Source organism: Prionailurus viverrinus, chromosome B4 (assembly GCF_022837055.1).
Source record: "Prionailurus viverrinus isolate Anna chromosome B4, UM_Priviv_1.0, whole genome shotgun sequence".
Taxonomy (NCBI): Eukaryota; Metazoa; Chordata; class Mammalia; order Carnivora; family Felidae; genus Prionailurus; species Prionailurus viverrinus.
In genome coordinates, this window is record NC_062567.1 from 9,097,962 (window position 1) to 9,111,655 (window position 13,694).

General features: G+C 42.4%; 1 protein-coding gene across 3 annotated transcripts in view; it reads left to right on the forward strand.

The window, feature by feature from the left end:
- The window catches only part of OPTN (optineurin), a 39,050-nt gene that overhangs the window by 8,392 nt on the left and 16,964 nt on the right, over positions 1-13,694 (forward strand). For all 3 annotated transcript variants that reach the window (XM_047866249.1, XM_047866251.1, XM_047866250.1), the window contains exons 3-6: positions 467-669; positions 5,180-5,362; positions 7,568-7,641; positions 10,040-10,174. In XM_047866249.1, the coding sequence (XP_047722205.1) occupies positions 467-669; positions 5,180-5,362; positions 7,568-7,641; positions 10,040-10,174 (595 nt within the window). The remainder of the gene's footprint in view (positions 1-466; positions 670-5,179; positions 5,363-7,567; positions 7,642-10,039; positions 10,175-13,694) is intronic.

Here is a 13,694-nt window from a genome sequence, read left to right on the forward strand (position 1 = left end):
TTACCTCGGGATGCAGGTAAGAATAAAAAGCACTTACGTACCTCAGGGAAACGGCACAGTGACATTTAGCCCGTTTAGAAGGAAACAGGGAGAAACGCTGCTATTATTCCAGAGTTAGTCCTAAACATGGCCTTGTTCACAGAGAGCATCCCAGTGTCTCAGGCCATGGCTTCTGGCAGGACCGGTGTTGGAGGCTGTGCCCTACCACGTGGGCTGTAGCAGAGGCACCCAAACCAGCTTTGTTTTCTGGAGTCTTTGGAGGATGAGAAACAACATTAGACCCCCTCGTCCTATCTGGAAACAAAACCCACTCACCTTGCTGCAGTCTTTTTGCTGCTGAGCCTGGGGCCCAGGCCAAGTACGGCTTCTTTGGATTCCGAGCTACAGGGTGAGGGCAGTCCAGAGGGAGGTGGGATTCATCCAGTCAAGTCTGATGCGCGACACTCTCACTCTGAACCCCCTACAGAAGCCATGAAGCTGAATAATCAGGCTATGAAAGGGCGATTTGAAGAGCTTTCAGCCTGGACAGAGAAACAGAAGGAAGAACGCCTATTTTTTGAGATACAGAGCAAGGAAGCCAAAGAGCGTCTCGTGGCTTTGAGTCATGAAAATGAAAAATTGAAGGAAGAACTCAGAAAACTAAAAGGGAAAACAGAAAGGCCCCTTGAGGTGAGTGAGCAGACTGATCTGTTACGATTTTATTTTCTTTTAGTTACATTTAGAGTGGAATCTTACTCATCTAGACTTCTAGATCAAACTTTTTACGGTTTAGGCTAGACAAGTTCTGTTTTGTTTTTAATTTTTTAAAAATGTTTATTTATTTTTGACAGAGAGAGACAGACAGACAGAGCATGAGCGGGGGAGGGGCAGAGAGAGAGGGAGACACAGAATCCGAAGCAGGCTCCAGGCTCCAAGCTGTCAGCACAGAGCCCGACGTGGGGCTCGAAATCACAGCGAGATCATGACCTGAGTCAAAGTTGGACCCTCAACCGACTGAGCCACCCAGGCGTCCCATCTAGACAAGTGTTTTGTATCATCTTGAAAAAATTGGGGCACCTGGATGGCTCAGGCAGTTGGGCATCCAACTCTTGATTCAGCTCAGGTCATGATCCCAGGAATCATGGGGTTGAGCCCCACGTCAGGTTCCACGCTGACGGTGTGGAGCCTGCTTGGGACTCTCTCTCTCAAAATAAATAAACATTTGAAAAAAATAAATAAAAAGAAAGAAAATACTGTTCTTGCTGAGAAGGTTGGTTGCAACTTCAAGGGTCATGTATGATTTCTGTTGGGGCAAGGAAGTTTGTACAGCTTTGACCATAGTGATTATAGTCAAAAGAAGGTTGTAGTTATAAATCAGTATTTTGTATTCATTGTAGACGGTGCAGATAACCTCTGCCTAGAACCACCCAAGGGGTAGCTTTTAGTTTCTGTCTTTGATATAAAATTGCATTTAAAAAAATCTATGATTCGGGGGGTACCTGGGTGGCACAGTTGGTTAAGCGTCCGACTTTGGCTCACGTCATGATCTCATGGTTTGTGAGTTCAAGCCCTGCATCTGTGCTGACAGCTCGGAGCCTGGAGCCGCCCTCAGGTTCTGTGTCTCCCTCTCTCTCTCTCTGCCCCTCCCCTGCGCACGTTCGGCGTTCTCCCTCTCTCTCTCAAAAATAAATAAGCATTAAAAAAACAAAATCTATGACTGGGAAGTTTTGCTTACCGATCTTGTCCTTCCCCCCAGTCTACCATAGAGATTCCTCAATTTACATTTTACATTTACTTTTGGAAAATGGTGCGACACATCATGTTGTGGCAGGAGGCTGTAGGGTTGCTACATTTTCATCGACCCAGAGAACCGGAGAAAAGTGCCCACAGCTAGGAGTGGATGTTAAAGATGCGAGTGGAAGAAAACAGGTTGTGTCAGAACACACTTGAAGCGTCTGCCCATATTCTAAGGCTCACTGGACATTGTTCATTAGGATGGACATCTGCTCGTCACTTTCTCCCCAACCTTGAACTTAGCAGCCCTCAGAAGGATGGAGCACTGGTTTGGCTCAGGGAGGATGGAATTGAGGCATCAGTGATTTCCTTGAGATACCTTGAGCTCCATTGACCTCTGATTTCTTGGGTAAAGAGTGCAAAGAAAGAAAGATAAAGGAAAGAAAGTAATGAGAAGAGGACAAGCTGGATAATCTAAAGAATGAAGAGCTGTTGAGAAAAATATTGTGGTTTAGGTCAGTGCTTTACTCCTCAATCCCTGCTCATGGGACAGCGTGGACATTCTGCTTTCATAAACTTATGTGTGTATGGGAAACGATTCATTGCTGATAAGACTCTTCACATCTGATGCTTGAACTTGTCTTACAGTTCAAAGAGCATTAAGTCACTACTTTGGGGGAAGTCTCTCAGTGTCAAAATATTTTCGAGGTAGAATGCTCTGAAGACATGATCACCTGGTGGGATATATGAATGTATTTTCTACTCTCTGGAAGAAAACATCTTACACTGTTTTCCTCCTTGGTCTTTGGGATGTGAGCTGACAGCTGGCATCAGCCTGCTGGGGACTATTGCACTGGAGCTCAGGAAGAAGCTTCCAGAAGCACTTGGCTTGAAATAGTCTGCCTATGGGTTTTCCTAAAATGTCCCACTATTGGAAGAAGTTGAGAACAGAGCTGGAGCTCTGGACAGCTTCTTGCAATGCAGAAGATCAGATAAAACAAGCTATAAGCAAGACTCAGAAGTGAGTCCTTGGGACACAGGACTTGGGTGCTTGGACAGAGATACTTACAGCTCTTTAAAACCCTTGGTCATCAGCTTTTCCCCCCAAAATACGCCTCCCAGGCCTGCCTATTGCTTCCCTGCCTCCTCTTTGCTGTTTTTTTTCATGGACCAGTTGAGGTGATTTGTAAAATTTAGGCTCTCATTTTCCTGACTTAAAGCCCTCAAAGCCTCTGACTTTTCTCACTCTTGCTGTCCCATCCTCGCTGCTGGTTCTCCAGGGAGTCCCCTCTAGCCACCAGAGCCTCTCACGTGTTCTATACCACACAAGGAAAGGGGAGTAGGGAATTTCCTTTGGAGATCTGCCTTCTGATTGTCAGGGTGAGGCTGAGGTATTAATTATTCTGTCCAATTTCATGGAATCATAAATTATATTCATCGGTACAGAGAACTTTTTAACTTTTAATTGTACAGATTGTGAGGCAGAGGTCATTAGATGGATGTTTCTTCTAGGATTATGAAATGGCATGTTCACCTGGGCAGATTTCCAGGACAGCGTGATGGAGACGTGATACAAGCACACAAGATGTAGAGTCATTGTGTTGCGTGAAAGTCAATGGCAGGCACTCAACAGTAATAAAAGACGTTAACAAATGATGGAGTTGGGGTTGATCAGAGAGAATAAAATGTGCGCATTCTAGTCCAGGAAGGGAATGGAAAGGGTCTCATTAGTAAAATGAAGAGATTTAACATGTTATTTTACAAGGTTTTACAGCCAAATAAGTAGATTCCGAATTGCCCAAGGATAGTGAAGAGATCCTCACCGTTGCAAAAAAGGAAATTAACCTGACAGTCTGAGATTCCAGAATTGTGGCTTTATATCCCTTGTCCTCAGACACTTGGTTAAAACTCTGTTTCCTACCCTTTATGCCAAGATTGTTTTAAAAATCCATTTAGAAGATGTCCTCAGACGGGTCCAACAGGAAAATGCGAAGATTCCGAATAGGGCGTGGCCTCACCCTCACCTGCTTACCTCCTGGTCCCAGGCCAAGAGTGCCTCTCCTTTGATTGTTTCTGTCCCTGCACATTTATGTTTCTTTGGGACGGGTCATGACCGAGACAGGATGCACAGGCTGGTAACCATTCCTTGCATGCCTGACTCCTCAGGTTCACCATGAGTTCTTTTCTCTCGGGCCTGTGGTGGTTTCATGGCAAGGGAAGGCCCCTGGGGAAGGAACAGCATGATCTCACTGGTGTGAGGGGCACTCTCTTGTTGCATATTAATCCATTTCCTTCCACTTTCTACTATTTCTTGGACCAGCTGGTTTATCATCCGTACGTATTCTTTCTGGTGCTTTCTTGGTTCCACTCAGAGCCTCTGGGTCGGTTTACAGTTCCTTAGGAAATCTATTAGAGACATGGGGTGTGTGTGTATGTGTGTGTGTGAGAGAGAGAGAACTTTCTGATGTGTTGTAAATCTCTGATGATCTCAGGTATGTATTTCTGGTGGTCCCATGTGTATAGAAGCAATGAAGGTTTCCTGAGGAGGAAACCAGAGAGGTCTACAAGGTCACAGCTGGAAGAGACCAACGAAACCATTTGGTGCCACCATCTTCCTTTCTAACCCAAGAAAAAGAAAACCAAAAGAGGCCAAAGAGGCCAAGACATTAAGTGAATGCACTCATGGCCACACACACGGCGATTAGCAGGGTGTGAACTGAAATCTGTTTTCCTTACTCCCAAGTGCAAGCATTGCATCTAAACAGGGTCTCTCTCTTATGCCACGTGCAATAATTACAACAAGAGGAAAGCAGCACATACTTGATATTAGTGAAAGGTGAATATTTATTACTAATGTGTATATAGGCCAGAAGTTAATTTTTTTTACCTTTGGTAGCAGCCTCTGAATTTTCAAGTTTTTATTTCTCACCAGGCTTACTTTTAGCAACCTGAAAACACCAATGTAGTGTATTATAGCAGCCGGCCTGCATGCCCCGGAGAATTTTGGAACTTTTGTTGTCTTTGGCCATTTATGTGTCAAGTAATGAAACGTCTTGATGCTTTGGCTTCTAACTATACATGACAAGTATGGGAGCGTGGGGGGTTCTGCATTTGTAGGAAGAAAAAAAGATGAGGTTGATGCCCTTATTTCCTGAGATTTTTGGACTACAACTTACAAGTTTACCATCGTCGAAGTCTGACTGGTTATCTTCATATCAGATTATTCCAGTGTGCTGAGGAAGTCTTTCCTTTTTGTCATGAGGTTATTTTAATTTTCTATTTGAATGTAATAAAATCATGTAAATTTTTCTTTTTTAAAATTTACGTAAAAATACATCTCCAAGAAAAGGCTACAATTTTCTACCATAAAGCATAATTGTCTTGCCGTGGGGTGTGGGGACACTTGAGTTTGACGACCAGGTGTTCGTTTGATTCACTGACTCACTTGGCTTCTCGTCATTTCCAGGACCCCACTGGGGACCCCAAAGTCCCCAAGGCAGAAGCAGACCAGGAAATGGAACAGCTGAAGACCCAGGTGGCCCGTCTTCAAGCTGAAAAGGCAGATCTGCTGGGCATCGTGTCTGAACTACAGCTCAAGCTGAACTCAGGGGGCCCCTCAGAAGACTCCTTTGTTGAAATCAGGATGGCTGTAAGTGTCCTGGTTTTGTTTTAAGCAAATTACAAAAAACCTCACGTAGACACCTAGATGGTGGGGGAATTTCAGCATCGCCATCGCCAAGATAAATTGGCTCCTGTTTATAAGCATAACATAATGCTCGTGAGATTTATCGTAGCTGCAATGGAAGAATGTTGATTACCTTTTATGACAAAAGAGGTAGTTTTTTTTTCTTTCCATGTGTCCTGACAAATCAGACATTTTGTGACAGATCTAAAAAAACAAAACAACTTTTTCAAGCCAGGTCCTTAGGGGTGGTCAGCATTGGCCTTGGGTGAGTAGAATCATGATCCGATGCAGGAAACTGATGTCTTTAAAATAATAGAACCTTCCTTTTCCAACAAGTCTTACAAGGAACTGTGGTTTGTTAAAAACAAGAAGTGGAGAAAAGAGCAGAGCCACTGGAGTTATGGGTGAGGGTCGACCTTGACTTCGCCCCCACTTCTAATAGCAGCTGCCCGGGTGCCTCCAAGAGCAGAGTTTAAAGCCCACAGTGTCTGACACATTTCTGTGGAACCGAAAATGCAGTGAGCTCAGTAACACAGTGAAGTGGCAGGTGCCAGCCTGTTCCTGAGCACATGAATGGCATCTGTTGTGGCCACATCTGGGTATGCACGTGGTCTGGCTGAAGAGCAGCGCAGGTAGATGAACCACGGAAGGGCCTCCCCTTCATCATTGCTAAAAAAGATGGATTAATGAGGGAGAAGAACACCTAAGGACGAGGCCCTCTGTGATACACACTGGCATTTGAGCTTCGCCAAACCGTACATCTGATAAAGAGATCGTGTCTCTGAGAGAGAAAAATGTACCTTGGAAATAAGTAGTGGGGAACTCGTAAAGGGCTAAACTTCTGGGCGTGTCGGAATTACTAGTGCAATGCACGACTATCTCTGATTTCCAACTAATTTGCTGCCCTAAAGAGTAATAGGATGGGGAGATGACTCTCAATAACCTTGCCAAACATGCTCCCAAATAAATCTTTGGGTGCACTAATGGCAGCTGAAATCAGGAGAATTCAAATACCAAATGGAGGGGTGTCTGGGTGGCTCAAGTTGGTTAAGCATCCGGCTTCGGCTCAGGTCATGATCTCACAGTTCGTGGGTTCAAGCCCCGCGTTGGGCTCCATGCTGACACCTTGGAGCCTGGAGCCTGCTTCGGACCATGTGACTCCCTTTCTCTCTCTGCCCCTCCCTGCTCACGCTTTGTGTCTGTCTGTCTGTCTTGTCTGTCTCTCTCTAGGAAATAAATAAACATTAAAAAAATAATAAAATACCAAGTGGAAAGCACGCTCTGCCAGAGTAGAGTGCCCTTTCTGCAGATGACCAAAGATTATGAAACAAATTTGATCAAACAGCTTTCACCTTCTGCAAATAACTGGCAAAATTCAGGAAGTCCCAAGAGCATATCAGAAGTTTCCAAATGAGGCTTCTTCCTTTAGGGCACGTGGTTAGCATAATATGCTCCTTCACTGATCTGATAGTGACAGTTATTTTTAGCATAAATGTGCTTTTCTTGCCTTGTTTCTGTGAACCAGAAAACGCTGCCTAAGATTTAGGAAGAATGTACACAATCAGAATTAACTATCTTTGTGCATTTTCGGAAGATTTTTCCTGCAAGTTCATTGGAATATACGTGTCTTTCAAATCATTTAACGGGCCTTAGACTTCTTCTTCCCTTAAACGGCCCACGGTGTGTATGAATTTCTAATAGGAGCCAACCTTGTGCTTTGTGTGAGCCTTGTCCACAGAAAGCAGCCTCTTTCTCAACGTGGCTTCAGCAAGTTCCGACATCGTGCATTTTAAAGGCCTGTATAGGGAAGGTGTGTGGAGTTGTCACTAGCTCCGTGTGACCTTTATTTGGGAAAGAAGGGAACTGCCAAGGAGAAGGAGGAGATAAGCTTTCATGTGTTTGGGGTCAGGTTGACTGCTCAGGATGAGAGACCAACCTTCACGCCGTGGCCCTAGATATTTATAATCCTGACAGGGTGTGCAGGGTGAGGGAAGGGTAAAGTTCCGTTCCATTTCAGTGACCTAATTTAACCATCTCACATTCAAATGTTGGTAGATTCCTTGGGTGGCATGCCATCAAAATTCTTGATCTATTGCCTTTTTCTCTTCTGGGAAAGCATTTTTCTCGCAGACATATCACGTCAAATCCCTTTCATTTCTGCCTTGACAGGAAGGAGAAGCAGATGTGGCACTGAAAGAAATCAAGACAAGTCCTGGGCCCACAAGAACTGATTCCGTTGACACGTAGGTGAAGAAGGGCTAAGGCCGTCGGAGACACCCTTGCTGGGAGGTCAAACATGATGGGCTGCAAAAGTCAATTCTTACTAATTTATACCAGGACCTTTGGAGAATGTTCGGTTTGAATGATACTTAATATGTTGCAGCCCAAACTGGCTGATAATCAAAACAACGTTGGGTGCCTTTGTAAGCTAACTCCCCCTCACCTCTCTGTTTAGATGTGCTTCAACTCCCATCAGATGAGAAGTGAAAACAAACTCGCTCTTAATCAAGACTTCTGTTTCCCAATTTATCAGTATAGTTTGACCTGGACCAGGCTGTCCAGCTTGATAAAGGGGGTTGTTAGCATTTTCTCTTCCCTGATCAGTCCCAAATATAAGCCAGGGTGACTGATAGGGAGTAACCTTCTCTAGGGATGACTGTTAGTGCCCTGAGTCGCTGTCCTACCCACTTTCCGGAGGTCTTACATGTGGAGTCTCAAATTGACCTGTTGCAAGTAGATAACCAGGAAGCAGACATCTTAAATGGTGGCGGGGGGTGGGGGTTGGGGTGGGGTGGCGTGGGGTGGGGAGCTCGGAGGAAGAGATGGGAGAGGACTTAGGCAATCGGGGCTCTTGCGCCTTGCATTCACATGGAGTGGGCTGTTGGCTCATCCTCTGTGAGCGGATTACTGCCGTGTTAGTCTATTTGAAAGAGACAGTTACCTGAAAATTTCTCTAGGAATCTCTTCTCTCATAGGCTTTTAATACCTTTTGTTTCTAGAACTTAATGAGTGTATTTATAAAACGTCAAAATGGGTGGTGGTTTTTTTTTTTCCAATTATGTTACCAAGCCCTTGCACAAGGAAGAAAATAAATGTTAGATGATATTCTTACATCCAACAGGGCAGTTGGCATCAATGAAAGTTATCCCTTTTTTACTTAACAATTCCTTGGCTTTCTCCCATGTTGCTTTTTTAGTATCGGAGGACTTTCCTGAACGTGGTGGGAAGGAAAAAAGCCCTGTTTGAAATTTCCAAGCCACTTCCTCCTCATTTATATCCACCTGCCAAAACCACTTCCCCTTTTAAGCCACAGGTTTTTTTTTTTTTTAAGATTTTATTTTTAAGTAATCTCTACACCCAATGTGGGGCTCAAACTTAAAACCCTGAGATCAAGAGCCACAGGCTCCTGATTGAGCCAGCCAGGTGCCCCCAGGCCACAGTTCTTGTCAATAACAGCTTCCTTGCCTTGTTTGAAGGTATATTAAGGGAGCATCTGGGGGGCTCAGTCGGTTAAGCATCGGACTCTTGATTTCCGCTCAGGTCATGATCTCGCAGTTTGTGAATTCAAGCCCCACACCGGACTCTGTGCTGTTAGCCCAGAGCCCACTTAGGCATCTCTCTTCTCCTCTCTCTGTGCCCTTCCCCAACTCATTCTTTTTTTTCTCTCTCTCTCTCAAAAATAAATAAATGAACATTTAAAAAAAAGAAAGTGGGGCACCTGGGTAGCTCAGTGGGTTAAGCATCCAACTTCAGCTCAGGTCGTGATTTCATGGTTTGTGGATTCAAGCTCTGCATCAGGCTCTGGGCTGACAGCTCAGAGCCTGGAGCCTGTTCTGGAGTCTGTGTCTCCCTCTCTCTCTGCCCCTCCCCCTCACACTCTCTCCCTTTTTCTCAAAAATAAACATTAAATAAACATTATTATTATTATTATTATTATTATTATTATTATTATATCAAGGAGTCATAGATTGATTTCTGGGTTTGGAGTTTGAGCTTTGGAGTCAGGAACTGGCATTTAATCCTGACTGTTTATGAGATACGTGAACTTGGTTAGATGCCATGAGCATCGGCACAGTCACCCGGGGGGTGTAGTTACCACAGCGGTGGTCCTGGTTTTATTTGTGGATGAACTGCTTCTTGATTTCATCAGAGTTGAAATCAAGAAAAATATTTGACATGCCAACAGTGCCTACATTTCTCTGCTCTAATGATTTGAAATCAGAAACAAAAATGATTTTTTTCTCTTGAGAACGTCAAGCAGGAGAAAGGCCGGTGGTCTGCGTGTCACAGGCAGCAGGCCTGCTTGTGTCCTTTGTATGACTGTGGTCCTCTCTGAGGCTGGTTCTCTAGGAAGGCCAGGCACTGGAAATCAGGGCCACCTCTGGTCCCGTGGGCCCCGTGGTCTGATGTTGTGGGCACACCGGCCATTTGGAGGAAGCGAGTGTGTGCTTCCCAGAAAGCATGGAGGAGTGGGGCCCTGGTGGGCGCAGGGCCAGCTGCGTTTGGTCTGTAAATGAGAGTTATTTGGAAAGTGTTCTGGGAAGCAGTTCCTTTAAGTTGGTTCCAGTTATACTCACAGATACTTTGACGTTTTTGTTTTCTGATGAAAACCTTTTAATCTGTATGCTGTTTTTGATCTAGGAGCAAATTTGCAGAAGGTGCCAGGAATTATTTGGAATTTGAAGAATTAACTGTGAGCCAGCTCCTGCTTTGTCTAAGGGAAGGAAACCAGAAGGTGGAGAGACTTGAAATTGCCCTCAAGGAAGCCAAAGAAAGGTATGAAATAGGTAATTTGAAATATTCATGCCCTGGCACGGCTTTAGAGAGATGTAATTAAGATACCAGATAATCCATCCACGTAAGGAATACATTTCAGTGTCGTCTAGAATATTCAGTTATGGAACCATTTCCACATTATAATTTTAGAACATTTTTTTCCACCAAATAGGAAACCACTTCCCACTGACACGGATTCCTCATTCCCCACCCCCGGTAATCGGTTTTCTGTCTCCACAGATTCGCTTTTTCTGGACATTTCGTATAAATGGAATCATGTAACATGTGCACCTTAGTGATTGACTTATGTAGCATGTTTTCCAGGTTCATCCATGTTGTGGCGTGTGTCAGTTCTTCACTTCCTTTTTGTTGCCAAGAAAGAGTCAGTCCACCATGGGGCTGGACAACATTTTGTTTATTTATCAGCTGGTGAACGTTTTGCTTCCCAGTTTATGCCTATTGTGAATAATATTTGCTTTAAACATTCATGCACAATTTTTTGTGTGGAGGTATATATACATAAATTTTTTTAATTCTCTGGGGTTATATACCCAGGAGTGGGATTGCTGGGTCATTGGTAACTCTGTGGTTAATAGTTTGAGGAAATACCAAACTGTTATCCACATTGGCTGCTCCATTTTATGTTTCCACCAGCAATATATGAGCGTTCTACTTTCTCCCACATCCTCACTGTGATTTTGATTTCATTTTCTTAACAACTAATATCTTTTCATGTTGCTCATTTGTATACCTTCCTTGAAGAAACATCCCTTGAAATGCTTTGCCCATTTAAAAAAATTGGATTGCCTTTTTATTACTGAGTTATAAGAGTTCATTATATATTCAAGATGCAAATTCCTTATGAGGTATATGACTTGCAAATATATTCTCCCATTCTGTAGATTATCTCTTCAGTTCCTGGGTGCTATCATTAGCAGCACAAATTTTTTTTTTTATTTTTATGTAGTCCAGTTTATCTATTTTTCTTATGTCATTTATGCTTTTGGTGTTGTATCTAAGGAGGCATTGACTAATCCAGGGTCATGAGGATTCACTCCTATGTTTTCTCCTAAAAGGTTTATAGTTCTAGCTCCTACATTTAGGTGTCTGATCCATTTTCAGTTCATTTGTGTATATGGTGTGAGGTAGGGGACCAACTTCATTCTTTCGTGTGTAGATTTCCATTCATCCTAACACCATTTGTTGACCATTCTTTCCCTCACTGAACTGTCTTGCCCCCCCTTGGAATAAATCAGTTGGCCATACCTGTAAAGATTAATTTCTAGACCCTCAATTTCATTCCTTTGATTTATATGCCTATTCTTTGCTAATACTACACTGTCTTGATTACTATAGTTTTGTAGTAAATTTTGGAATCAGGAATAATCAGGACGATTATTTTGGCTACTGTGGATTTCATGTTTTTCTGTATAAATCTTAGGATAAGTTTTTCAGTTTCTGTCGGGGGTGGAGTGGGGGGCGGTGGTGTGGAAAGCCACCTGGGATTTTGTTAAGGATTGCATTGACCCTGGAGTTCAGTTTGGAGAGTTATGCCCTCTTAATATTGTTAAATGTTCTGATCCATGAAAGATAATCCATGGATTTATTTAGGTCAGCTGTGATGTATTTCAGTGATGTTTTGTTGTTTTCAACATATAGGTCATACACTGCTTTTCAAAATTTGTTCCTATGTGTTCTGGTCTTTTTAGAACTGTATACATGAAATTGTTTTCTTAATTTCGTTTTTGGAGTATTCTTTGGTAGTATGCAGGAATATCACTGGCTTTTTTTTTTTTTTTTTTTGTATATTATGTATCGATCTTGTAGCTTGCAACCTTGTTAGAACTCACGTATTCGCACTATTAGTTTTTTAGTGGATTCCTTAGGATTTTCTTTATACAAGATCACATCATCTACAAAGAGATAGTGTTACTTCTTCCTTACCAACAAGAAATACTTTGTATTTCTTTTTCTTCCATTATTCCACTGGCTAGAATCTCTAGCACAATGTGAAATATAAGTTGAAAAAGCAGACATGCTTGTCTGTTCCTAACCTTAGAGGGAAGGCCTTCAGCGTTTTACCATCAAGTACAATGTTAGCTGTAAGGTTTCATAGATGCTGTGTCAAGTTGAGAAACTCCATTCTAGTTATAGATTGTTACAATTTTTATCATGAAGGGTTTTGGATTTTGTGAAATGCTTTCCATGTCTATGGGGATGATTATATGGGTTTTTAAAGCTTCTGTTAATATGATGTATTATACTGATTGATTTTCACATGTTAAACCTTTCATTCCTGGGTAAATCCCATTGGTCATGATGTATAATCCTTTCTATATGTTGCTAGTTTGGATTGCTCAAATTTTATTTAGGATTTTTGCATCTTTATTCATAAGGGGTATTAGTCTGTAATTTTCTTTTCTTGTGATGCCTGTGTCTGTTTTTGGTATAAGGGAGATACCAGCCTCATAGAATGTGGTAGACGTGTAAACACACACAAATACTTTGGGGTAAAATTCATCTACGGTATAGAGTTGTGAAGTCAATAAATTTGTATGTGCAAATGTACTTTTTAGAAGTGCAAAATGCTAAACCACATAAGACATGGAAGAGGTTACACAGTAGTTTTAGGACTCCAGTGATTGCAACATTTAATCATAAATATACTACAATATAATTAATTCTCTCAGAAGTTATAGATGCCTTATTGCTCTTAAAATTCTAGCACTATAAGAAGCACTTCCTGGGGTCCCTGGGTGGCTCAGTCAGCTCAGCATTCCACTGTTGATCTCAGCTCAGGTCATGATCTCACGGTTTATGAGTTCAAGCCCCACGTCAGGCACTGCTAACAGCTCACTCCCCTGCTCACTCTATCTCTCTCTCTCAAAATAAACTTAAAAAAAAAAAAAAGCACTTTCTAACTGAAGCAGTTAAAATTTTTAACTATAGAAAGATCTTAAAATGTGAAACCTATGTTATTTATTCAGATGAGGTTAATCTGGAAAACACATTGGCCTTTGTCTGGTGACTTATCTGATAGCTTTTCAAAGGTGCTAAGGGCATGCTGGCTCTAAATCCTAGGATTTTACACCATATGCTACTGCTGTCCCTTAGAAAATTTCAAAGGTTGACTTCTAGGAGACTAGCACCATGTATTCTCATGGAGCAAAATATTTGTCCTATGTTTTAGACAAATCCCAAAAGCATAGTTAACAGTGCACAGATAAATGAACAAAGGAATGGATGGATGAATGCCCTCCTTTTATACCTTAGTTATCACAGCTGGTTTTTGAAGGGAAGGAGTTACGTGTTGAAGAAGGCCCCCAGTAGCCTGAGTAATCCGTGTGTTTGTATTTTATAGTCATGTTTACCCCTCCCATGTTCCATACATCATTCTCAGAAGTCAGGTGTAGCCAGTAATTCATCCTTATTTAGCATGATCAGCTTTCATGGTGGAAGTGGAAACTTAGGAATTTGCTAATTATACATCCTGATCGTTCATATGAGATATATATAATTC